General features: G+C 41.0%; 1 protein-coding gene across 1 annotated transcript; it reads left to right on the forward strand.

Moving 5' to 3' along the window:
* The first annotated feature begins 548 nt into the window (after window positions 1-548).
* Window positions 549-27,130, forward strand: HCLS1 (hematopoietic cell-specific Lyn substrate 1). The gene is made up of 15 exons (XM_026494521.4): window positions 549-1,094; window positions 1,418-1,610; window positions 4,047-4,130; window positions 4,743-4,816; window positions 15,223-15,352; window positions 17,421-17,531; window positions 19,499-19,553; window positions 22,414-22,524; window positions 23,162-23,217; window positions 23,779-23,848; window positions 24,506-24,717; window positions 25,289-25,393; window positions 25,921-26,149; window positions 26,287-26,355; window positions 26,552-27,130. Exons 3-15 carry the CDS (start codon window positions 4,047-4,049, stop codon window positions 26,686-26,688), a joined length of 1,443 nt encoding a protein of 480 aa, XP_026350306.2. The 5' UTR covers window positions 549-1,094; window positions 1,418-1,610; the 3' UTR covers window positions 26,689-27,130.
* The last annotated feature ends 573 nt before the right edge of the window (window positions 27,131-27,703 follow it).

Below are 27,703 nucleotides of genomic sequence, written 5' to 3' on the forward strand. Positions count from 1 at the left end.
AGAGTAAGTGGATTGAACCAAGGTTTTCCAGCTTCAAAGCCCATGCTATTTCTATGTTGTATGCCTTGCTGTCTCATTAGAAATGAACTTGGGACATTTGCTAAGGAGAGAGGGTTTCTTGGTGTCATCTCTGATTAAGTTCTGTGGTTTCTCTAGAGAATTGTATCTGGATGGTGTGTCACAATATCTGGTCTGATCATTCCCATTTTTGACACTGAATTAGGATTCCAAATGATCTAAAAAGATCTCCCCCCCCCCATGAATTTACTGTATCTTAAAATAATTCTGGTGCTGCCATAACAAGTAGGTCATGAAATAGGAGAGAGGAGTAAATACACTGCCACCGCCCCCCCACCAAACTGGCAGAGAATCCTTAAGAAGTGACTAAAGTCTTATTATTTCTAATGCAGAAATCACATTTTCTGTATCTTAGATCACTTTTATCTAGTCTCTGCTTGAGTCCATAGGGAAGTTAAAGCTGAGCTAATCAGGTCAGAACTCCACATCATCAGGGTTAGGAGAGACTAGGTCAGATACAATAACAAACACTCCCAAGTTTTAGTAGCTAAGACAGCAAAGATTACTGTTTAGTCCACTTGTGTTGTCATCATTCTCAGTTGGGGATCCTCTCACTTGGTGATCCAGGCTGTCAGTGGAGCCATTCGAGAACCACAGTGTGCCGTGGTGAACTGTGGGCAAAAGAGCATGCAAAGCTTGCACTGGTCTTAAAGTCTCCACCAGAAAGTGATGTATTGAGCTTCTCACATTTAATTGGCCAGAATAAGTCACCTGAGCAAGTCTGACTTCAAGAGGGAAGGGAGGGGCCGCAAATCTTGATGAACTGTAATACAAAACGTTGCAGAGCTTCCAACATCTGATACTATCTAGTTCTTTCAGACTTTCTTCTGCTAACTGGAACCAAATCTTTCTGCTAGTTAGCTCAGACTCCTCACTGTCCCCTAAACAATCTGAAACTCTCTCTCCATGTCTTGCCTTTCCCTGGTGACTTATTCTCCTCCATCATTCAACTGATCAATGTTTATTTGACTCTCTGTATGCAAATCCCAGGTTTAAGTGCTATGGGTAATGTAGAGGTGAGTTTCTTTTCAAATCTTACCCTTCAAAATCCACATAAAAACCACTTTACCCCTTAAGCCTTTCTTGATTACTTCACCCCATGCCAAATTACTTTCACCACAAATTCCTTTACCGTAACAAATGTAACCGCCTGCCTATTTAGAACATGAATACTGCTCTATACCTTCTTTTCTGTGTTTTCTGGTTGAATGTTTTACTTCGCTGACCAGATATAAATTCTAAGAGTAAGAGCAGCATTTTTTATAACTTCCCTGTGAGTCTCAGAGCCTTGCAAAAGACTAGACACAGAAGCATTCAATCTTTTTTTTTTTTTTTTAAGTGTCTAAGCAGAAGGAACTGACTCAAACTTCAGGAAGTAGCTGTGAGGACAGGGTGTCAGGAAATGACAGAAAACCTGAATACGGAACTACAGCAGCAGCTCAGAGTTTCTTGCTCTGAAGTGGCAGCACAGAGGGAGCCCAGCGACGACGTGAAAAGCTGGGAGCTTAGAGCAGACGCTCACACCACTGGAGGTGGGTACTCTGAGCCGTGGGAAAGTCGGGGAGCACAGGGCAAGAGCTGAATTCAGAGGAACCTATCTGGCTCTTAGTCCTTGGTGAGAGATGAAGTCATTGCTAATAGGCTCTTAAGCTTGTATGGCCAGAGGCCTGAGGGTGGGTGGGTGTGGGTAATGAGCATCCGGGGATGGAAACAGAAATGGGGGTATGGAGCCCAGGGCACAGGATTCAGCAGCCATCCAGGACTCCTAATTTCTGCTGACAATCTACAACCCCCTCCTAAGGCCTGTTGCTCCTAGGCACTGAGGTGGGAGGAGGACCACAGGATGAAGACAAAGTCTCCATCTTTGGAGTGCACACGGTCTGGCAGGGAGACAGCACTCACGTAGGAGTAGGAGTCCTTGTGGTAGAGCAGGAAGCAGTTGCTACTGTACACCAGTGCTGAGCACCAGCGCGGACGGAGGCCCGATGAAGGCACGGAGGCCCGATGAATGCACGATGGTTCAATTAGGGCTAGTTTCTGTGATTGTAGGATCACATAATCCCAGAATGTTAGAAATGAAGGGGACTGGATGGATTAGCTAGGTTAATGTCTTCATGTATTTCCCATTGGGGAAAATGGAGTATCAAAGATGTTCAATGTTTTACCAAATGAATATTTTGAATTGCTTTCCCTAGTACCTGACAAGTAAGTACATACCCTATGTTGATTCACTTACTGCTGTTCCCACAGGGGCTTAGTAACAGAGCTGTGGTGACCTTCTGACTCAAGGTCCATGTACTTTACTGATGCTATAGGGCAGTCTTGTGATGAGACCCCTGACTGTGCCTGAAATCCTGGGCACCATTCCTCACCAAGTTATTCCCCAGTGCCCTACCTCTAATAGCACCTCTCACTTTCCTATTTCTGGCCAGTAGCACAAGGACACCAAATAGTCTCTGTATCAGAAACTTCCCTTTGTTTCAAAAATACAAGAGGATGGGAGGTTTTTGGGTGAGTTCGGCTGAGGCCTCAGAGGAACAGCAGGAAAGAGGAGAGGACCATCTGTCCTTGTTGCTTCCTATTTGATCATGAATATTTCAGAAACTTCTTTCTAGTTTTCTGTGTGAAGTCATTTTGTTGAAAAGCAGCCCGGGAGCCAGGACCACAGACCTTGTCTACCTGCTCTCCCATTCATAATTGTGGCCCCATAAGGGAAGGCAGAGCTGTTTGGGGCAGGGACTCATCCCGCAGTGCAGCTGATTCAGTCAGTACTTCTCCACTCCTCTTTGCATCTCTTTAACCAACCTACCCCCAATTTCCTTGGGCTAGTTTCCAAGGGGATTTTCAAAGAGTGTGGAGAAAGATGGAGTTTTCGACTGGAAAGGAAAATGGGAGACTCTGACGGCCTGTATGGAGACACTATGGAGTCCTAGGCGCAGTTGTTAAGAGGAACTCATTTAGGAGACAGTGAAGAGCATACGAAAAGACACCTGTGGAATGAGGAGTCCAGGGGAGGATGGGTAGGGGAATTGCCAGCTAGCAAGTGGTATCAGGGTCAAGAAATCTCAGTGTTCCCCAGAGCAGATAAGCATTGTCTGTTGTTTCCTCTTCACATGGAGACCCAGGATCCCACAGATGCAGAGCAACTTGCTGCTTGTCATGCATAACTGGCAGGGCCAATGGAAACACTGGGGATGCCACAGTAGAATAACAATTTGGCTCCTCTTCATACTAGTGCTCTCTAAATATTTCTTTATTATTTACTTAGTTACTAAAAATCTAATAACCCCTAGTGTTCAAAATAAGGGATTCTTTACATGTTATTTTTTGAACTAGCTATCTTCCTTAGAAATATAATTGAACCGTTTTCAAAAATTAAGGAATAGGTGATTCATTCCCAGGAAGTAATGCTTCCATATGTTATTCAGGGTAGGAATTTCAGCTGACTGCCCTACTGACCTCATGTACCTGTTCAGTAGCTGCTCTTAGAGTGGAGATGGGACAGCAACTTGCACTGGAGTTGAGATTTCCTCAATAGAATTAGGCAGGTTGTAGAGAGGGGTGTAGGAGTCATATCTAGAAAACTGAGTGGGATGGTGCTATAATTCTAGGGATGCCCTAGTACCCCTCATTGATTGCCACTTCAAGCCACTGCCCAGCTAGACTTGTAACACAAATGAAGGATCCCAGCACTTTTGACACCCAGTTATTTAACATCACCTACACCCATGATGACTTCTCCCCAGACTCAGTAGGCCTAGGCCATGTTAGTTTATCTTGAATAAATCCTCCTCCCTGCTCCTGTAAGAGTATTTTCCTAAAACTTCCATCTGCTCTGCCTCAGCTTCTATTTTATTCCAGGAAAAAATAGCAAAACCATTGGATGGCTATACCATTGACTTCAGCATTCTTGTTTTCCCTCTTCTTGATTTTCTCCCCCTAATTATTCCCATCTCTGTCACCCTCAGATGTGGAAGTCTGTAGTAGGGCATGATGTATCTGTTACTGTGGAGACCCAGGGTGATGACTGGGACACAGACCCTGACTTTGTGGTGAGTTTGGGAGTAGCTTTGCTTGGAAAATCAATAAAAGATGGAGTTTGGGGGTTGAGGGAAAGGCATTTGGGCCAATCTGTCATCTTCGGGGGGCCTTAGAAAGGACAATCTGGGACTGAAATAGTCCTAATGGTGGAACTGACTGGTAGGACAGTTGGCTGTCATGAGTGGGGCATGTATGATAGTTGATGTTGAGGATGGAAGGGGACAGGTGCAAAGGAGTTTGACATTGTGATTGAGGGGCTATGACAAGCTATGGTGAAGGTGAGGTGCAGGTTAACCTGGGTCTCCTTTGGCCTGTGAGCCAGGATATGAGCTAGACCTGTGTAATTTGTGGGGATTCAGTAGTTGTAGAAGACCTGAAGGGAGCAAAAAGGGAGGTTTCAGAGCCCACCAGTTTAATATTAGCATGGTGGGGGAGCAGGTTGGGTAAATACAGGGAAGAGTCTGAGTAAAGATCCTGAGTAAAGACCCTGACTTTATTTTACAAAACGTAAAGAGGAGGCAGCAGATGCAGGAGACCCGGAGGGCATGTGTGTCAGCTGCATGGCCTCTCTCAATGTGGCACATCTCTTGCCATCACTTATTGCTGAATGCTGTCCTTTGCAGAATGACATCTCTGAGAAGGAGCAACGGTGGGGAGCCAAGACCATTGAGGGCTCTGGACGCACAGAGCATATCAAGTAGGTGCCAAAAGGACTGGGGATCTGGAAAAGGGTGTGGGAAGAGACTGAGGAAAACTTAGAAACTCGGGGGAAGGTGAGGGAAGAAGGAGGAGAGGAGGGAGTTAATGTCTATGTATCTTTGCGTTTTGCTTTTTTTCTCAAATCTGTCCCTGTGTGTCCCTATGTGTATCATTGTGTATTTCTGTTTCATGTCTCTCCTCTTATCCCACCAACCTTATTCTCTCTCTTATTTCTGACAGCTATGCTATTTCCCCGAGTGGGTCTATTATTAGGGATTCAGAGAGGAAGTGGCTCATATACTGAGGTTGTATCACTTCATACCCACATAAATATAAGTGTGTGTCTAGAATGTAGGTAACTTCAGATGGGCCAAGAAGGATTCAGTAAAACATGAAGGTAAATAACTCAAATATTGTAAGAAGAGGACAATATTAGGTCCCATACCTGGCCTGGATGATTTTTAAAATAAAAATTTGTATTTGATTACTTGACAGAAGCTGGAAACCATGAATGGTAATATGAAGAAAAGTGACACTTGGAAACCCTGTTGATTAAAACTATTTTAGTAATGGTGTTTAGGGGTCTTAAAAATCATAACCCAATATTTTATCAGAAATAAAAGCAACCCAACAAAACACTCATAGTGTAAGAGAGAAGGAGCTTTCAGATATATCCAAGGGTTTCTGTGGTATATAGTGTGTATTCACATTGAAAGATTCCCTCTTCTCCATGGGTTGTTCAGGAACATCTAACCAGGGCTGTCTGCTTTGAATTGTATCAGAATGTCAAATATGAATGGCAAGGTAGACACAATAAACAACATAACAAGAGCAAAAATTAACAATTACACACAAATTGGCAAAATTAATACAGCTTAAAACTCCATTTTAACTACCCACACACACTCTGGTAGTGTTTTTACCTCTTTTTCCCCTAGATTTAAAAAGTGTCAGTGGATGATCACACTGCACAAACAATGCACTATGAAAACATGGCATATGTTTATATAATTTGATGATATTCAATACTATGCATGGTTGTTTGATTAGATATAATGATTTATCTTATGTAAATGTAATGAATATTGTTCTTAAACAAACCAGGCAATTCTGGAAGACGTTGGAAAGATGAAAAAAAATGTAACAGGATCATGCAGGAAGTTTCCTGATGCTCCTTTGCAGGCTCATAGATTAAAAAATAAAAAAGATCCGTTCTTGAGTTTTCCTGAGTAAAGACTACTCAGCCCTAGTATCCTGAGAACTGTTAAGAGGAGGGTACAAATGCCCCTTGTACCTTTCCCCAACCAGTGCCTGTCTCGTGCATAGTAGGAGCAGAACATTTTAAGGAAGACTTCTAAATCTTTGCCATGATCTTATAGAAAGAGCTTGAGTTTGGATCTCAGATAGATTTAGGTTCAATGGACAGTGCAGCAGCTACGAGTGATGTGAATTTAGACATATAACGTCTCTGAATCTCAGTTTATTTGTTTATCAGGGTAATAATGGCTACCCTGCAGAATATGGTTAGAGTTCAATGGGCTAACATGTATCAAGTTTCTAGTGCAGTATTTAGCACCTCTTAAGCAGCTCAATAATATTTCTCTTCTTGTTAATATAGATTAGTTTAAATCAGATTTTCTTCCTAAAAACCTAGCATAAACTTGTAAAGAAATGACAGTCTTTCTTCTTCTAAGTGGTATTTACTTGGACTGTTGTGTTGCACAATTCAGTATATCCATTACCCTGACTGCTGACCCTTGGAATTGTAAAATGTAGTGACCTTGGATGTTACCTTATTAGCCTAACTGGATCTCTATATGATAGCATAAATGGTGGAGACATTTACACAAAAGCCCACTCCCCTCCCATTTGCCCACGCTACCAAGGTTTAAAAGCCCTGTCTCTGCTAGTAACTAGTCAGGTGACAGTGGACAGGTCCCTTTTCCTCTCTGATTCTCAGTTTGCCCACTGGGATCAAAAAGACTTCTAGAGGACCTTCCATTAGTAAGTTTCTAATATTCTGGGATTCTCTCTGGCTAGTGTGGGCTAAGCCAATTTTTAAGGTCAAATGGGAATCACTAAGGGCTTTGGAAAGGAGGGGGAAGTTGGAGAGGAGAACAGTAGCTGCAAAGCTGAGATCACTCAGAACAGGAAAAGGAAGTGATTGTGGTTCTCACTAATCTCACTACCTTCCCCCACACTGGAATCTTTCTTTTTAAAGTCTGCCTAAAGTATATTTAGTTTGGGGAGTGGCTTGGTAATTCAGTGAATAGCTCAAATGATAGTTTCCATCCCTCATCTTTTGTGTAGAGAAGTCCTGGGCCAGGCAGCTCCAAGCAACCCAGTGTTTCAGATAAAGCTGTTGTGAACATTTAGGTCCAAATCTTTTTGTTGACATATATTTTTATTTCTCTTGGGAAATACCTTGGTAGAATTGCTAAGTTATATAATAAGTGTGTATTTATTTTTTAAATAAATTACCAAACTGTTTTCTGAAAGGAATTTACCATTTTTTATTCCTACCAATAATGTATGGATATCAATTGCTCCACAATGTATGGTATTGTTAGTATTTTTAATTTTTACCACTCTTGTGAGTATGTGGTAATTTTAATTTGTATTTTCTGATGCCTAATTTTATTGAGCATCTTGCTATGTGTCATTCATGTATCTTCATATATCTTCATTTAAAGTGGCTGTTCAAATCTTTCCCTCACTTTTAAAGTAGATCTTTGTATTGTTATTGAGTTTAAGGGTTCTTTATATATTCTGGGTATGTGTTTTGTGAGATACGTGTTTTTACACATATTTTCTTCCAGCCTTTTTGTTTTATTAATGGCATCTTTTGAAGATCAGAAGATACTAATTCTAATGAAGTCTGATTTTTCAAAAAATATTTTTGACTAGCATTTTATGTACCTGAGAAACTTTTGCCTACTCCTTCAAATTGTGAAGATTTTCTCTTATATTTTATTCTCAAAGATTTATAGGTTTGGCTTCTACATTTAAATCTGTGGTCTCTTTCAAATTAGCTTTTAGTACAGTGTGAGGCAAAGATTGAGGTTCATTTTTGGGGGTCATGGATATTTTATTATTCCAACATCATTAAAAGACTGTTCTTTTGGGGCACCCAGGTGGCTCAGTTGGTTAAGTGTCTGACTTGATTTCAGCTCAGGTCATGATCTCAGTGTCATGAGATAGAGCCCCATTTTGGGCTCGTCCTGGGTTTGGAGCCTGCTTAAGATTCTCTCTCTCGGGGCGCCTGGGTGGCACAGCAGTTAAGCGTCTGCCTTCAGCTCAGGGCGTGATCCCGGCGTTATGGGATCGAGCCCCACATCAGGCTCTTCCGCTATGAGCCTGCTTCTTCCTCTCCCACTCCCCCTGCTTGTGTTCCCTCTCTCGCTGGCTGTCTCTATCTCTGTCGAATAAATAAATAAATAAAATCTTTAAAAAAAAAAAAAAGATTCTCTCTCTCCCTCTCCTTCTGCCGGTCCCCACTCCCCAAAAAAGACTGTTCTTTTTCCATTCACTTACCTAGCATCTTTGACCATGTATATACAGGTCTATTTCCAGACTATTTTTTTTAAATCTATATGTCAACCTTGAACTGTACCATACAGCACTGATTATTGTAGCTTTATGATATGTTATAAAGTCACATCATCCTCCAAATTTGTCTCCTTTAAAAAAAAAACTTTTCACTATACCAGGACTTTGCATTTCCACATACATTTTAGAATAAACTAGTCAATTACTACAAAAATGCCTGTTCATATTTTGGTTGAAATTGAATTGAATCTGTAGATCATTTTAGAGAAAATTATTAGCTTAGTGATCTGGAATTTTCCTGTCCATGAACATTTATTTATTTAGATCTTTAATTTTTTCAGAAATATTTTTCAATGTTCAGGTCTTGGACATATTTCGTTAAATTGATGCTAAAATATTTCATGTGATTTCATGTGACGGTAAGTGGTATTTGTTTTTAACTTAATTATTTCCAAATGTCCGTGGCTAATATAGTCATACCTCAGTGATATTGCAGGTTTGGTTCCAGATCCTCACAATAAAGTAAATATCATAATGAAGCAAGTCAAATTAACTTTTTTTTATTTCTCAGTGCATATAAAATTATGTTTACATTATATTGTAGTCTACTAAGTGTGCAGTAGCATTATGTCTAAAGAAAATATGAACATACCTTAATTTAAAAACACTTTATTGCTAAAAAATGCTAAGCATCATCTAAACATTCTGTGAGTCATAATCTTTGTGCTGGTGGAGGGTCTTGCCTCCAAGTTGATGGTTTCTGACTAATCAAGGTGATGGTTGCTAAAGTTGGGTGAATGTGGGTATTTCTGTGGCAAAATTTTCTGTGCCAAAATTAGAAGTTTGCTGCATCGATGACTCTTCCTTTCATCAGTGTAGCATGCAACACTGTTTAATAGCACTTTACCCATAGTAGAGCTTCTTTCAAAATTGGAGTCAGTCCTCTCAAAACCTGCCACTGCTTCATCATGTAAGTTTATGTCATATTCTAAATCCTTTGTTGTCATTTCAGTAGTCTTCGCAGCATCTTCACCGGGAGTACATTCCATCTCCAGAAACCACTTTCTTTGCTCGTCTGTAAGAAGCAACTCTTCATCCATTAAAGTTTTATCATGAGTTTGCTGTGATTCAGTTTTATCTTCAGGCTCCACTTCTAATTCTAGTTCTCTTGCTGTTTCCCCACATCTGTACTTACTTCTTCCCCTGGACTCTTGGACCCTCAAAAATCATCCATGAGGGCTGGATACAACTTCCTCTAAACTCCTGTTAATGTTGATATTTTGATCTCTCCCTGTGAATTACGAATGTTCTTAATGGCACCTAGAATGGTGAATCCTTTCCAGAAGGTTTTTAATGAACTTTGCCAAGATCCATCAGAGGAAGCACTATCTATGGCAGCTATAGCCTCACAAGATGTATTTCTTAACTAACAAGACTTGAATGAGAAATTACTCCTTGATTCGTGGGCAGCAGAATGGATGTTGTCTCAACAGGCATGAAAATGACATTAACCATGTAATCTCCATCAGATGTCTTGGGTGACCAGGTGCATTGTCAATGGGCAGTGGTATTTGGAAAAGAATCTTTCTTTCTGAGCAATAGGTCTCAACAGTGGACTTAAAATATTCAGTAAACCATGTTGTAAACAGACATGCTATCATCCAGGCTTTGTTGTTCCATTTATAGAGCACAGCAGAGTAGATTTAGCATAATTCTTCGGGGCTCAGGGATTAGGGGCTCAGAATGGTAAATGAGCACTGGCTTCAGCTTAAAATCTTCAGTTGCCTTAGCCCCTAACAAGAGAGTCACCCTGTCCTTTGAAGCTTTGAAGCCAAGCATTGACTTCTCCTCTCTAGCTATGAAAGTCCTAGATGCCATCTTCTTCCAACAGCAGGCTGTGTTGTCCACACTGAAAATCTGTTGTTTAGTATAGACACTGTCATGGATTATGTGAGCTAGATCTTCTGGAGAACTTGCTGCAGCTTCTCCATAAGAACCTGCTGCTTCCACTTGCACTTTCATGTTAGGGAGACGACTTCTTTCCTTAAGCCTCATGAACCCACCTCTGCTAGCTTCCAACTTTTCTTCTGCAGCTTCCTCACCTGTCTCAGCCTCCCTAGAATTGAAGAGAGTTAGGGCCCTGCTCTGGAATAGGCTTTGGCCTAAGGGAATGTGGTGGTTGGTTTGATCTTCTATCCAGACCACTCAGACTTTCTCCAAATCAGCAATAAGTCTGTTTCACTGTCTTATCATTCATATTTTCACTGGTGTCGCACTTTCGATTTCCTTTACAAACTTTTCCTTTGTATTTACAACTTGGCTCTTTGGTACAAGAGGCCTAGCTTTGGGCCTCTTGGCTTTTGACATGCCTTCCTCATGATGCTTAATCATTTCTAGCTTTTGATTTAAAGTGAGAGACATGTGATTCCTCCTTTCACTTGAACACTTAGAGGCCCTTGTAAGGTTATTAATTGACCTGATTTCAATATTGTTGTGTCTCAGTGAATATGGAGGCCTGAGGAGAGGGAGAGAGATGGGGAAATTGCTAGTTGGTGGAGCAACCAACATTTATGAATTAAGTTTGCCATCTTATATGGGTGCAATCCACGATGCCCCAAAACAATTACAATAGTAACATCAGAGATCACTGATCACAGATCACCATAGCAAGTATAATAATAATGAAAAACTTTGAAATATTGTGCAAATTATAAAACTGTGGCACAGAGACATGTGAGCAAATGGTGTTGGGAAAATGGTACCAATGGACTTGCTTAATGTAATGTTGCCACAAATGTTCAATTTGTTAAAAACACAGTATCTGCAAAGTGCAATAGAGTGAAGTGCTCCTAAAATAAGTTATGCCTGTATGTAGAAGTGAAATTGATTTTGATAGTGACCTTGTATCCTGTGAACTTGCCAAATATATTTACTAGGTCTAGTAACACATTTTGTAGATTCTTTAGGACTTTCTACATCTACGTTCATATCATCTGTGGATAAAATCTTAGTCTGTGTGGCTCACCTTTGTGCTTTTACTTTTGTAACAAAAACAAAAAGATCTGTTCCTTCTCTTAGCTCATCTTTAAGGTTCTGATTTTCACTTGGTTCCCGTAAACTGCATTGCTTTATCAATTCCTGGGTTTTTATTTTATTTTATTTTATTTTATATTTTTTTGTTTAACATTTCTGTTTAATGTTAACATTCAAAACCACTTAGATACAAAAAACACACCAAATACTTAGATACAGGAGTCCAGGTGAGAGCTTACATAATGGGATGAAGGATGGGACTGCTGAAAGGTGCTAAAAGGGTTGACATACTTTTATTTTATTTTATTTTATTTTAATTTAATTTTATTTTATTTTTTATTTTTTTGAAGGTTTCATTTTTATATCTTCGATTTTTTTTCTTTTATTTATTTATTTATTTATTTAATGTTTTTTTATTACATTACCTTTTATCCCTTTTTGTTGTCTGATTGCTGTTGCAAGGACTTCTAGTACTATGTTGAATAATAGTGGCAAGAGTGGGCATCCTTGTAGTGTTCCTGATCTTAAGGGAAAGGCTTCCAGCTTTTCCCCATTGAGAATGATATTTGCTGTAGGCTTTTCATAGATGGTTTTTATGAGATTGAGGAATGTACCCTCTATCCCTACACTCTGAAGGGTTTTAATCAAGAAAGGATGCTGTATTTTGTCAAATGCTTTTTCTGCATCTATTGAGAGAATCATATGATTTTTGAATTTTTCTTTCTGGATAAAATCTAAGACACCGATAGATTTGCGAATGTTCAACCACCCTTGCATCCCAGGGATGAATCCCACTTGGTCATGATGGATAATCCTTTTTAATGTACTGTTGGATCCTATTAGCTAGGATCTTGTTGAGGATTTTGGCATCCATATTCATTAGGGAAATCGGTCTGTAATTCTCCTTTTTTGATGGGGTCTTTGCCTGGTTTGGGGATCAAGGTAATGGCCCCAACATTTTTATTTAAATTGTATTATTTATTGGCATGATCCTCTGATTAGCCTTGCTGTCATCCATGAGGTGGAAATTCCTGAATCTCATTTTTAAATCCCTTTCAAAAACTTGTTTTAACTATGATATAGTTATGACCCATGTGGCTATCATTGGACTCATTAAAACTTTGTACATTTTCCTCACTTGAGAGTAATGCTTAGCTCCATTTTCTTCATTCTTCATCTGAATATTTTGGTTGGGAAATAACAGCTATTTACATGTTCTTGGAACCAATCGCTTTTTTGACACAGACATTTCTAAAGTGTCAGCGTTGTTGAACTAACAACACAGGCTCTCTGCCTGCACTGCTGCCAGAGGGTTTAGACCAGGCACAGGAACAGATGGTTCTTCCAGCACTTGGCTTGTTTCATCTGGTTCAAAGCCAGCTTTCTAAAATTAAGTGTGACTAAAGCTGAGAAGGCTTTTTAAAAAGACTTTTGGTGGGCTTATCCTACAAGGCCACCAGATGGATCTATTCTCCCATGAGAGAGGAGAATTTCTGCTGTGGTGTGACCATTTTACCTGTAACCAATGTATCTGGATTTCCGGAGCTAGTGAAGTCCCAGTAACATCAATGTCTCAATTCTCTAAACCTCTATTTCTTGCTGCAGGAAGTCAAATTTTTTATTAAGGATTCTCTTGCCCAAATATTACTAAGAAGAAATGCTTATAGGTGTCCAAGTATCAGTCCTGATTGTCACTCATTGATGCTAGTGCTGAACTATAACTTCATATCCTCAGGGCAAACAGATATGCTCTCTACCTTCATGTGAAGATGAAAGTGAAGAAAGACAGAGAACGCCTCCTTTTGGTGCTACATTCTCTTAGGAATAGAGGTGTCCCAAATGAAGTTTATTTGGGCCTTAATGTGTTATAACAATTAGTGATAAGAGTGAATTTTACTAGTTTTTTTTAAGTACCTGATAATGGCTTTATTTTTTCCTTATTCCTGGTACAGTTCCTTTTTTTATTTTAATTTTTTATTTAAATTCAATTTAGTTAACACAGAGTGTATTATTAGTTTCAGAGGTAGAATGTAGTGATTCATCAGTTGCATATAACACCCAGTGCTCATTCCATCAAGTGCCCTCCTTAATGCCCATCCCCCAGTTACCCCATCCCCCCACCCACCTCCCCTCCAACAACCCTCAGTTTGTTCCCTAGAGTTAAGAGTCTCTTATGGTTTGCCTCCTCTCTATTTTTATCTTATTTTATTTTTCCTTCCCTTCCCCTATGTTCTTCTGTTTTGTCTCTTAAATTCCACATATGAGTGAAATCATGTGATATTTGTCTTTCTCTGACTGACTTATTTCACTTGGCATAATACCCTCTAGTTCCATCCCTGTTATTGCAAATGGCAAGATTTCATTCTTTTTGATGGCTAATATTCCAGTGTGTGTGTGTGTGTGTGTGTGTGTGTGTGTGTGTGTAACATCTTCTTTATCCACTTACACTGTTGGTGGAAATGTAAACTGGTGCAGCCACTCAAGAAAACATTATGGAGGTTCCTCAAAAAGTTAAAAATAGAACTACCCTATGACCCAGCATTTGCACTACTATGTGTTTATCTAAAGGGTACAAACATAGTGATTTGAAGGGGCACATGCTCCCCAATGTTTATAGCAGCAATGTCCACAATACCCAAAATATGGAAAGAGCCCAAATGTCCATCAGAAGATGAATGGATTAGTTCTTATTAGCTTTTTTTTTTCCATATGAGTATAGTTGATACATAGTGTTACACTAGTTTCAGGTGTACAACTTAGTGATTTGACAAGTTTCTACATTATGCTATGTTCACCACAAGTGTAGCTACCATCTGTCCCATTACATCACTACTTTAATATCATTGACTATATTCCTTATGCTGTGACTATTATTCTTTTATTATTATGATTATGTTCAGTAAGGCAACATATAGTACATCATTATTTTTTTGATGTAGCGTTCAATGACTCATTAGTTGCACATAACACCCAGTGACTATTATTCTTATGATGTATTTATTCTGTAACTGGAAGCCTCCATCTTCCCCTTATCCATTTTGTCCAACCCCCATCCTCTCTGGCAATCATCAGTTTGTTCTCTGTGTTTATAGATCTGATTCTGCTTTTTGTTTGTTTTATTAGCTTTAGGAAGTATCAGATTTGGGGACAGAGGTGAAGGACATTCATTTTTGACAAGAATATACACAAAATAGTTAATGTATAGATAAATCTTCCAAAGCTACATTTTTCCTAACCATCATTGTTAATGACTCCCTAGTATGCCACTGAGAGATAATGTTGCAATTTACTTAACTATTCGCTGAGTATTGGCCATATAAATTGTTTCTTAGTTTTGCTATTATATACAGTGTGTCAGTACATAGTATTAGACCTTAAGCCTTGCCATGTTTAAAATTATTTCCTTGGGATAGACTCTCAGGACTAGAATGTGTGGGTAAAAGGGTATATAAATATTTTTGTGCTTCTTGAGAGAGAATATCTAACGCCAGAAAGAAAATAACTTACCAGTTACTAGAATATAATTGGAGTCACTGTCCTCTAATATTTAGGAGCATGAAAAATGAGGCAAATATCAGAAAGTTATTTAGTGGGCAAAATAATGGACTAAAGGAAATATTATTGGATTATGCAGAGTTTAAATCAGACTATGGTATGTAGGCCACATCAATCTCTTACTCCCAGTCCCAGTATTGATATACTTTGGGGGCTCAGATTATTGCTAAAAATAAACAACACATCTCAAGATTTCTATTTTTCTGGGAAGGAGAATTCTTTTACTTACTTGTGCTAGACGAGTCTCTCTCATGTGGTTACTTTCAGCATCCACCAACTGAGAAACAAAGTGTCAGAGGAGCATGACAGTCTCAAGAAGAAGGAGATGGAATCAGGGCCCAAAGCATCCCATGGGTATGGAGGTCGGTTTGGGGTGGAAAGAGACCGAATGGACAAGGTAAGATGAAAGGAAGATATTTGCTTAAAGACAAAAGATAGATTGATTCATTTATTGGAATTATGGTTTAAAATTTATTCAAAAGTACAGTATGATTTGGCCTTTAAAATAGAATGTCCACATATTATTTGTATCATTTTTTCCTGATTTCAACACATAAAATATAGATGGTGGAAAACAGGATTCAAAAATTTAAAAGGGGTGGCTCACAGTAGTCCCAACCACACTGTAACTCCTAGACTGAGGAGACAGCGTCACAATTAGAGAAGGAAAAAATATGTTTTAAAATCATTTACTGCTTTTAGGGGCGCCTGGGTAGCGTAGTCGTTAAGCGTCTGCCTTCGGCTCAAGGCGTGATCCCGGCGTTCCGGAATCGAGTCCCACATCAGGCTCTTCCGCTATGAGCCTGCTTCTTCCTCTCCCACTCTTCCTGCTTGTGTTCCCTCTCTCGCTGGCTGTCTCTCTGTCACATAAATGGATAAAATCTTTAAAAAATAAATAAATAAATATTAGTTTATTTACTAATTACTGCTTTTAAAGCTTTGTATATTATGTTGATGTTGCAACTTCTCATTATTTTCTTTACTGTGTACTTAGTGTTCTTTTTGTATATATATTATACCTTATGTGCACATATGAAAAATATTGATGTGAACTTATTAGATGCCTTCAAATATGAATATTGTTTTCCTTTATCCATTAGCTACTATAAAAGCATGATAAAAATGCTTGTATTATAAATCATAGTTTCCATTGATTTTCCTAACCTCAAAGATAGAGATATATGCCTATAACAAAAAAACATTTTATCTCCAAGGAGGAAAAAATATATCCAGTGAAAGCCGTTAGTTCCCCCTCAAGAAGGGTTTTGTTTTGTCATTGTGTTACATGCAACATAGGCTTATATTCTCCACAAAATTCCTAGGAAAAAACTAAAATAGATCAACATTCATTCATTCTTAAATTCACAAGCAAATTTGACCTACACAGACCTAAAGATATTGTAAAATGAGTTCTGGGAACTCATACAGGGCAGTGTTTCACATCAATCTCTGTACTGATAATGATTATCCCAGCATGAGCTTGGGAATACAGGAGGGAGGAGAAGCTTTTTAATTTCTTCTTAGTTGAGATTCTGCAAGGTATCATTATTTGGTTTGAAGTACTACCCAAGTTCCAGATTATTAAAGTATCTGTATCTAAATATTGCAAGAGAGATAGTTTTCAAAACCAAATAGAAAGTAAAACTATAGATGGAGGAAAATGTGGAGGGGAATAGGGAAGTTACATGCCCTCTTGAACTACTTGCAGTATTGTCTGCCAACCCCCTTTGGTGCAGAGTCAGTCACTGTTAAATATCAGGGCTAAATTGGCTCTTCTGAAATTTGATGGACACCCAGGCACAAAGATCCAGAACAAAAGCATCTGGCTGTTTTCGTGAAATACACGATCTCAGCTGCAGCATTAGTCAGTTCCTTTGATCTCTCTTCAGTAACTACCTCATTCTATTTTGACCCATAAATCCCTTGTTTTTAGCTTTTTGTTTCTGGTTCAAACACTGTTCTGTCTACCTCGTCTCTATCCCTGGGGTTCCCAGTCCATCCTATAGGAGTTTCCTGAATGATGAGTTCCTAATGGTATGAAAGAAGACTTAGGATGTGCCAGCCTCCAGAAAAAGTAACCTTGTTCTTCCCTTACCACATCCTGCTTGTGTGATACACTGGTGGAGGCTATGAGGCTGACCCAGAATGGAATTCCTGGTGTTCTTATATCCCAACCCATGTCTGTATCATTTTTTTTCCAAAACTTTATTTAAATTCAAGTGAGATCACATATAGTGTAGTATTAGGTTCAGGGGTAGAATGTGGTGATTCATTAGTTGCATGTAACACCCAGTGCTCCTTACATCAAGTACCCTCCTCAATGCCCATCACCCATTTACCCCATTCCTCACCTCCTCCCCTCCAGCAATGCTCAGTTTGTTCCCTATATTTAAGAGCCTCTTATGGTATCGTTTCATTTTTTATGGTCATTTTGTCTTTCACTCATTCCATCTGATTTTTCTTAGAGTGCCGTGGGCCATGAGTATGTTGCTGAGGTGGAGAAGCACTCTTCTCAGACTGATGCTGCCAAAGGCTTTGGGGGCAAATATGGAGTTGAGAAGGACAGAGCAGACAAGGTAAGTCTCTCCCTGTGCTACCCAGCTCAAATTATGTGGGATTTACCAACCCTCACCATTGAAGTTGGGTCTACGCTTCTCCTATGGAAAGACAGGGCTGTGGACTCAGAAGGGTCCTTCATGAGGATAGCCACCATAAACTTCCTTAGCAAGTTCCTTGGTGCCACTTGGCGAGGCCACATGCTGAGCTGAATAGTGTTCATTTAAATGAGACAAAGATTCTCAAACTCTGTTTAGATAAGGAATCCATCAAACCATTGATTTTTATTATAGCTTTGCACATGAAGAAAGAAGAGGGAAATTTCAAAGCTCTTTTGGCCAAACATCAAAACGTTATAATTATTTATGCCTTTCAGGAGAACACAGATGTTAGCTTAAGTATTACTATCACAGCAGCAAACAACCAAGTAAAACAACGAATTAGGGTTATAATGTTTTTAGAAGGTAAAGGTTACTTTTCACAGGATATAGTACCAAATCCCTGCAGTCCAGGGTTTTAAAGACTCCTTTGTGCAAAAAAAAGAAAAGAAAAGAAGTTTTTAAAAGAGAAGAAAAAGCACAGTACAATTAAAATTATAAAGTGGTCGGGAGAGTACTATTGATAACTCATTAATGTTCTCATTTCACACCTGAGTAAATCAGACTCCTTTAAAAAAATTATTTCTTTATTTTAGAGAGCGTGTGGGGTGGGGCAGAGAGAGAAGGTCCCAAACAGACTCCACACTGAGCCCAGAGCTCCAGCTCACGACCCTGAGATCGCGACCTGAGCTGAAACCAAGAGTCAGATGCCCAACCGACAGCACCACCCAGGCACCCTAGATCACTCTTTATTTTGTTTTTTATGGTGCAGAATAGTTTCTCTTCCCTTGTAACTGCAAACAGAGAGGACATTTTCTTCACAGCTAGCTGAGATTTTCTTTTTACCTGCAGTTGTTAATTAGGTGGGCCAGAATCCCTAAAGCTAAGTGTTAGAATGTTATTTGTGTTGGGGGGGGGGGCAGAAAAGTTCAAAATTACTGTAAGGAAAAGGAAAAACATAGAAGGTAATTTTTTAAGGCAGTAATGGAATATGGAGCATGGAATGTTCTCTAACCTTCCATCTTGCCCTTTGCCTGATTTCTCATTGTTCTTTCTTTCATCTGCCTCTTGAGATAATCACCTAAACAATCAGTGTGTCATGTAAATCAAGAAACAATACATACTAATAGCTCTTGAGATGCAAAATCTAGTCTTGCTTAGAGACCCATAGGTACTGAGCTAGATGGGGATGCAGCTGTGTGATGTTGGGTATTGGCCAACATATCCAGTCCTGGAGCAGCTAGGATCTCCCAGTTGCCTCTCATTCCATCAAAACACATCTCTGGGTTTCCACTGCCACTCAGGCAAAGAGAAGAGGCATAGTATAATTAAAGAGGAATGGGATAATATTTCTTACATGCGCAGAGTGCTTTATAGTTTACAAGGCACTTTTCTAGCTATTATCTCATTTTAGTTTCATGAGAGTTTGGAAGAAAAGCACTAATTTACCGACTGACACAACGCAAACACTTTATACACCTTGCCCCATTTAGTAGTACTCACAATATCCCAAACAGAAGGGTCATTTCTCCCACTTTATAATTGAGCAGGTTTACCTATTTTCACTTCATATTTGAGGAGACTGAGACTAAGTAACATAAAGAACAGGCCTAAAGTTAAACAACTATAAATAGGGAAAGTTGGGGTTGGGGTTGGGGTTTGAATCTAGAGCTATGACCATACAGAACCCATGCTCACAGCTTTGCAGCACCCTGCCGCTGCACCAGCCTGTCAGGTCAGAGTGCTCCTCTGTTTCTAGGTTAAACCACCATTCTCAGTCCTGAATTCTTGTAAACTAGCCTCTGGCCTGAGCTAGGGGTAAGGGTATGTGAGGCAGGGAAAAACTGTCAGCTCCAATTCTAATCAATCCACTCTCCTTTTCTGTGTAGTCGGCAGTTGGCTTCGATTACAAAGGAGAAGTGGAGAAACACGCATCTCAGAAAGGCAAGGACCCTGCACTTCAACCTCAGCAACCTGATTGACCTGTTGTGCTTACACTTCACCTCCCAGCAGCTGTCGCCAACTCCCTTTAGTTCCACGATGTTGTTCCCCACTATTTTATTTATTTTTATTTGGTTTTTTTTTTTTAAGATTTTATTTATTTGAGAGCAAGAGAGAGCATGAGGCGGGGTAGGGGGGAGGGCAGAGGGTGAGGGAGAAGCAGGCTCCCCTCTGAGCAGGGAGCCCAACGTGGGCTCAATCCCAGGACCCTGGATCATGACCTGAGCCGAAGGCAGATGCTTAACAAGCTGAGCCACCCATTTATTTTTAAATCCAAGCATGTACTTGCTTCTTTCTTTTTTATCTCTTTCTAGGAGATTGATCAAATTTTCTTTAGTTCCTCTTTCCCTCTAATGGATTGAAAATAAGGTATTCTACTCCTTTATTTTGGGAAGTAATCCCTAAGTTTTAACATTCATCTTTCACTTAAGTTTAAAATTAATCACTGTCTCTACCTAGTAATAAAGGAAATGTAGAATAAGTTAATTATGTTCCTTGTACATCCTACATTCTTAGTGCCAACTGGCCAATTGTTATTGCTCAGTATAAGGATTCCATGTGTTTTTAAACCCCACAAAAATGAATCATTATTATTATTTAGTGAATACTTATTTAAATTGACCAATGTATTTATCAAGTTCCTGGTGTATCACTGCTTATTGTATCTCACTGTTTCCTCCTTCCTTCGATTTCCTTCTTACTAAGGTGTATCCTTTGATAAATCTTCCTGTGAAAGCCTATGAAAGAACTCCCAGGCTTTGTCTGGAAAATACGTTTTGTTCCATCCTTCAGTGTTATTTTCCTTTCATCACTTTGAAGGTATTTCATCCTCTTTGGCATCTCTCTTGTGTAATCTACCATCATTCCTTTGTAGGTAACATGTTTTGTCTCTCTGTTCTGTTTGTTGTTGTTGTTGTTGTTTTTTCATGAAAGGCTTTCTTTTTGTCTCTGATATTTTCAAGTATCATCAGGATATATCTAGGTGTCGGATCTATTTCACTTATCCTACATGGGACTTATCGATCCTCTTCAACCTGAGAAATAACTTCCATTATGGAAAGTCTCAGGCATGTTTTCTTTGGATAGTGCCTCTCCTCCTTTCTCTTTTGTTCCTTTTTCTGGAACTCATATTGATGCATATTGAAACTTCTCATTCTCATTTGGATATCTCTCTCTTTTTTATTTTTTTAGAAGATTTATTTATTTATTTTAGAGATAGAATGCAGGGGTAAGGGGCAGAGGGAGAGGGAGAGAGGGTCTTTTTCTTTTTAAAAAAGATTTTATTTATTTGACAGAGAGAGACACAGCGAGAGAGGGAACACAAGCAGAGGGAGAGGGAGAAGCAGGCTTCCCGCTGAGCAGGGAGCCCGAAGCGGGGCTTGATCCCAGGACCCTGGGGTCATGACCTGAGCCGAAGGCAGAGGTTTAACAACTGAGCCACCCAGGAGCCCTTAAGAGACAGTCTTAAGCAGGGTCCACACCCAGAGCAGAGCCCGAGGCAGGGCTTGATCTCATGATCCTAAGATCATGACCTGAGCCGAAATCAAGAGTCAGATGCTTAACCAGCTGAGCCATCCAGGTTCCCCAGCCATATGGTCTATCTTGGTGAATGTTCTATGTGCATGAAAAAAGTATATTCTGCAGTTTTGGGATATAATGTTCTATAGATGTCAGTTAGGTTTTGTTAGTTGATAATGTTGTTTGGGCCTTCTATAATTTTAGATTCTTTTTGTCTAAACATTCTATCAATTAATGTAAGAGGAGTGTTAAATTTTCTATTTAGGATCACAGATTTTTCTATTTCTCTTCCCGTTTCTGTTAATTTTTACTTCATGAGTTTTGATTCTGTTAATAGGTTATACCAGCATACATATTCCTCATTAATGATGATTTGTTCTCTTATTATTGTGTTATATCTCTCTTGTCTCTTTAATGCATTTTCTATTGAGGTCTACTCTGTCTCATATACCTGCCATCTTTCTGATGCTTATTCTTTCCGTGCTATATATTTTTTCTAGATCAGCATTAATTTCTCAGCTTAGAATTCCTATGTAATATAAGTGGTATAGAACTGGATATTTGCATTCTACATATTGGAGTTTCCAAGTCCCATAGGTAAAATTTCCCCCTACCAAATGATGAACAAACTACAACCCCCCTCACCATTTCCCTAGACAAATGAGTAGGATTTTTCCAGAACTCTTTTATAGGAGTAGGCAGACTACAATTTCTTGTTCCCCAGTTCCCTGTTCTTGTATAAGAAAGCTGACCTTAGATCCTAATCTGTAGGTACTAAATTTGGGACTTAAAACACCTTTGGGTTTTCTGAGTCAGCTCATAAATACCCTCATCTCTACTGCTTTGATTAATCTATTTGTTTCTGGAGGCAGGATTTTTTTCTTATCTCTTGAGCTTCACTATTAAGAAAAAAATATTATTATATTTTAGCAGACATTTCTAAGTATTTATATGGGAGTAGAGACAGGCATAAATTTCGTATATATCTGCCTTTTTTCCCCTAAAAGTCTCTCTACACTTACCCCTTCCTTGAAGAAGGGAGATAATTGAAATGATCTTCTCATCTTGGGATGGAAGTAAAGGAGGAGAGGAAAGGAGTGAACAATGTTGAATTAAAGCTTACAAAAGATGGCTTAGGACGCTTTCTCTTTAATCCACCCGGATTCTATCCCTGCTGCCTTCCCAGGCTCCTATCCCTTTGCACCCATTCCTCCTGACTTCCCTCTTCCACAGCACCTTCCTGTGGGCTAAGGGTGGGCTCTTATGACTACTCCTTCCACCACAGATTACTCTCATGGCTTTGGAGGCCGCTACGGGATAGAGAAGGATAAACGGGACAAGGCAGCTCTGGGATATGACTACAAAGGAGAAACAGAGAAACACGAGTCCCAGAGAGGTGAGTTGGGTTGGAGAGGAGGGAGGTCACACAGTAGCATAGAGCCCTCCTTCCTTCGTTTCTGGAAGATGACAGAGAGGACCCAGAACACAGACGTGCAGATGTGCAGTGGAGGTGGTGATCTAAAGGGTAAGTGTATGTATGTGGGGGGGGGGAGAAACCAGGAGGATGGAGAGGAAAACAGCAAGATTAGGAGAAGGACAGAGGACGCCAAAAAGAAGGGGTCACTGAGAAAAGGGTAGAGACAGGCTGGGCGATGACAAGTGGGTGATTTGGCTATGAGTCTCACAGGCCCCTCTGCCTCACAAGGACAGAGAGGTCTCTCTTCCCTGGGACACATAGAGGATGGCTGGAAGGCTCTCCTTATTTTTTCCCATTTCTTCCTTTATATTCCTTCCTTTTCTGTCACTTCTCTTTTTACCTTTCCCTCTTCACATCTCTTTCCCGTCCATTCTCTCTCAGTCCTTTTCTGTCTCTTCCCATCCATGCTTCTCTCTATCCTCTGATTCTCATACTTCCTCGTCCATCTCTGTTTTCCACATTCCTGTCTTCTGGTCTTTCTTCCCTTGATTCCTCTACCTACACATTCCTGGCATTTTAACTCTTCTTATGACTCTCAAAACTTTTTGTCCTGCAGATTACGCCAAGGGCTTTGGTGGTCAGTATGGAATCCAGAAGGACCGAGTGGATAAGGTAAAGCACCAACACACCGATGTCTTTAGAAGAGGTCCCTAAGCTGCACCTGAAGTACATTGAGATAGGGAAAGCTAAGCATCCTGAGCTGTCATCCTACACTCCCCGTTGACTGCCTTCTGCGTCTACTGGGCAAGTCTTCTGCATCCTAAGCTTTAACTAAGGAGAATGGAGGGAGTCAGAGAGAGACAAACACATAAACTTCAGGGAAAGATGATGTTTGAAATTTCATTGATTGCTAGGCATTGCTTAACTCAATCTATAATCTCTTCCATTCCATTCACATCGGTTCTTCTTCATGCATTGGCTGAGGCCCTGCTGCATTCTAGGCAACTAGAGATTCTAGGTACACTGACCTTTCAAAAAGGAGAGCTGAACCCACCAGTTTAGAACTTCTCTACCCCTCTCTGCCACAAAATAACAATATTGGAATACCTTGTTTAACTATTGAGCATCAAATGGTCAGGGATACCTCCTATAAGGCCCTAAACCCCAATACTGACTTTGGGTCATTACCATTCCCTTCTCCTCCCCACACTGCATATACTCTTCTCCTTGCAGAGCGCTGTTGGCTTCAATGAAATGGAGGCTCCAACCACAGCTTATAAAAAGACAACACCTGTAGAAGCTGGTGAGTCTTAACAATTCCTTTTCTCTATGTTCCTCAACCACCTTTCCCTTCTCATTCTTTCTTATGCCTAGACTACGTCCTCCATGCCTTTGGCCACCTAGACTAGCTGAGATAGACTTGACCCTGCCCATATATTTCCAGATTCTCTCTCCTAAAACAAACAAACAAACAAACAAACAAAAAACCCCAAAAACAAAAAACTAGGTTAAGTGGATGGAGAGATAGAGTGACATTAGGAAGGAACTATAAGCGGAGAACACAGGGAGGGAGGGATAGGGAGCCATTTGAGAATAATACAGAAGGATAAGAGCTTGGGATGGGGGAGGAGAGGATGGATGGTGGTCAGAGAGCATACAGATTTAAGGAATGTAGATAGGGAAGGATGCTAGTTAGGGGAGCAAGGCTTATAACTCAAAAAGGACGAGAGTCTGAGATGGCATGGCCTGGCTATATGGAAGTCTGGGCTTTAGGGCTACATCCTCCTTCTATAATCCCCTTGTTCCTCCATTAGTACCTCTTTACCTTTCCTCTCGTGAGTTCCTCTCCGTCTGCTCTCTGCCTGGATATTTAACCAATTCCTTTTCTTCCTTCGAGTGCCATCACCCACCCCCACCCGTGACCCAAGATGATCCTAATTCTTCTTGCCTGTGTCTGCAGCTTCTAGTGGTGCCCGTGGATTAAAGGCAAAATTTGAGTCTATGGCTGAGGAGAAGAGGAAGCAGGAGGAAGAAGAAAAGGCACAGCAGATAGCCAGGCAGCAACAGGAGAGAAAGGCCCTGATAAAGATGAGCCATGAGACTCAGCAGCCAGTGGACACTGTGAGAGAGCCGCAGGTGTCAGCCCCATTGCCCAAGAAAATCTCTTCAGAGGTGAGTGCTTGCCTTCTGGGGTTCACGTCCAGGATTCCTTGCCCAGATAGGTGCTAAGGAGTCCAAATCATTGATAGAAAATAAGGCACACCATACAGTACATCATTAGCTTTTGATGTAGTGTTCCATGATTCATTGTCTGTGTATAACACCCAGTGCTCCATGCAGTATGTGCCCTCCTTAATACTGTATGGTGACTAACATATATAATAAAAAAAGAAAAAAAGAAAACAAAAGGAAAATAAGGCACAGGCCTCCCTGGTGTTAGGCAAAGTCTAAAACTGCTGTCTCTGTCTTCAGGAAGATTTCAGTCTGAGTGATTGGGCCTCATGTATATCAAAATGTTAGGAGGGAAAATCTCAGATTTACATAAACCAAGATTTGCATATTTGGCTGTGCAGCCAGTCATTGTTGCAGGAACAAGAGGAAGGAGCTAGCACTTCAGATTCGAGCCCATCTTGAGGGGTGATTGATTTGGATTAGCAGAGACAGGAAGGGGTGTTCCAGATCAGTATAAGAGAGAAGAGGGAGGTTTGCATACTTACAAGAGAGAATGCTTTATTCTCCCCAGGCCTGGCCTCCAGCAGGGAGCTGTCCATCATCAGAGCCTGGGCCTGTGAGAACCAGTAGGGAACACCCAGCACCTGCCCTGCCCTTGAGGCAGAATCCCCCAGAGGTAAGTAGAGCCCCAAAGATTCTCTGCCCCTTTCCCATCTCCTCATGTCTTAGGAAGGTGGGCTATATGAAGTGACCAACCATCCTGGTTTGTCTGGTACTGTCCTGGTCTTAGCACTGAAAGTCTTGCATTCTGAGGGCCACCCAATCCTGGGCAGAGCAGGACAGTTGGTCATCCTACCTGTGGAATTCCCAACAATGTGTTTTTGCTTCAATGTTTTCCTGGTCATTCAAGGAATCAGACTTGCTTTCCATTTCCCTTTCCTCACACCCTTTACATTTCCCTCCTATCACCTCTTGGTAGGTGTTTTGAGTAAGTGGGTATGGGAGGAGGTCGAGGAAAGAAGATGGATAAAAGTCTGGGTTCCTAGGAGACGCTATTAGATGGAGGCTAGGATAGAGGGTAGAAGTGGTAGGATGGTGATGGTGGGGGCGGGGGTGTCTTAGCAGTAGTCCTCCATTGGGAGGTTTTAGAGAGGCAGCTCCTGGTGGGTGGAAGTTGCTCTGATCCACACCGTCTTTTCTCAGGAGGAGGAGCCCCCAGCTTTGCCTCCCAGGACTCTGGAAGGCCTGCAGCTGGAGGAAGAGCCAGTGTATGAAGCAGAGCCTGAACCTGAGCCCAAGCCCGAGTCTGAGCCTGAGAATGACTATGAGGATGTTGGAGACATGGACAGATGTGAGGAGGATGGTGAACCAGATGGGGACTATGAAGATGTGCTCGAAACTGAGAATCCTTCTTGTCCCTCCACTATGGCTGGTGAGTGGTGGGGGAGAAACAGCTCCTGAATTGGGTCTAGTCCAGGGGAGGGCAAGAGGAAGAATTGCCCCGTTACCCACAAGGACAAGTTTTCCTTCTCCATGTTGGTGAGACTGTTTATATCTCTCATTATGCAGAATCATCTGGTTACCCAGCTGGGACTGGAGCAGGGATCTCAGCTGTAGCCCTGTATGATTACCAAGGAGGTAGGTTTGGAGTGGCCTGAGGGGTCTGGTGCCCGGAGGCCCTTACTACAAGAGAGGGAGATGGATTCTGGGGGCTAGGGAAGGACCAGCCCTGGCATCAAGAACAGCCCCTTTCCCTCCCTGAGGTTTACAGTGGGCACAGGAATGCAAGGGTTACTGTTTAACCATCCTAATCTTCCCTCAATTGCCTCCCCAGAGGGAAGTGACGAGATTTCCTTTGATCCTGATGACATCATCACTGACATTGAGATGGTGGACGAAGGCTGGTGGCGGGGACGTTGCCACGGGCACTTTGGACTCTTTCCTGCAAATTATGTCAAGCTCCTCCAGTAACTGGCCTTCCCTGTCTTCTGCACTATCACTTCCCATATCCAAAGTGGTTCTGCCTCCACCCATGCCCCATTCCTGCTCCAAGTGTCATGAGTTGCCTGATATTCTAGACAGATTTTCCCTCTCCACTAGGGGTTGGGGCAGAGACAGCATGAGGAAGGGGTCTCCTTCCCCTGTGTCCTCTCTACCGTAGATGAACTCATGGACATTTATCTTGTGGTCCTTCCTCCTTCCCCATGAATGCTCCCTCAAATACCCCAAGTTCTGCCTTGCTCCATTTGTGAGCTCTGAGCTTCCTGGTTTGCTTACAAGGGAAGGCATGTCTAGATTGCCTGGTTTGCCTGGCTGTGCTATTTGCCCACCTTTCTCTTATGTTGGAGATATTTTTTTAATCTCTCCGTTCAGTCTTAAATCAGAAATAAAGTGGGACTATGATTCATTTCTATGCTGAGGTAAATAGTACTTTTTATGCAGGCCTCAATGGCCCTACTCCTGTGGCTCCAATTCCCTTTCCCTCTTTCAGGCATATCTAGAAGACTCCCTCCTGCCACTGCCCATTGCCCTGTACCCTGGGTATCAAGGGTTGGGCCTTTTCCTTAGACTGTACTTAAACCCAATCCAAAACAGATTGACCTGGAAAATGGCAGTAAGGTGGGGAGCCGGGGAACCAAGAAGTGTCCATAATAAGGCAGTTCAACTTTTTTGGCTTCAGCAGTTGTGAGAGGCCAGCCACCTTCTGCCTGGGAATAATGACTACATTCTTTTAAGACATGATTCTTGAGGAAGAAACACAAATTGGGGGGTTGAAAGGAGGAAAAGGGAGATTTGGTCAATAAAAAAAAGACTAAAGCTAAAGGACTACAGGCTTCAATGAGGTGTTAAGAGGATATAGGGTCAGAGACAGTAGCCTCTACTAGAGAAAATTCAGGCTTCCTTATAGCTGGATGACTGAAACTGATGAGGAAATTTATGAACATTCTGTGTAGTCCAGGGCCAAGGCTGATAGGAAAAGAGGTGA

This window comes from Ursus arctos, unplaced genomic scaffold (assembly GCF_023065955.2).
Source record: "Ursus arctos isolate Adak ecotype North America unplaced genomic scaffold, UrsArc2.0 scaffold_4, whole genome shotgun sequence".
Classification (NCBI taxonomy): Eukaryota; Metazoa; Chordata; class Mammalia; order Carnivora; family Ursidae; genus Ursus; species Ursus arctos.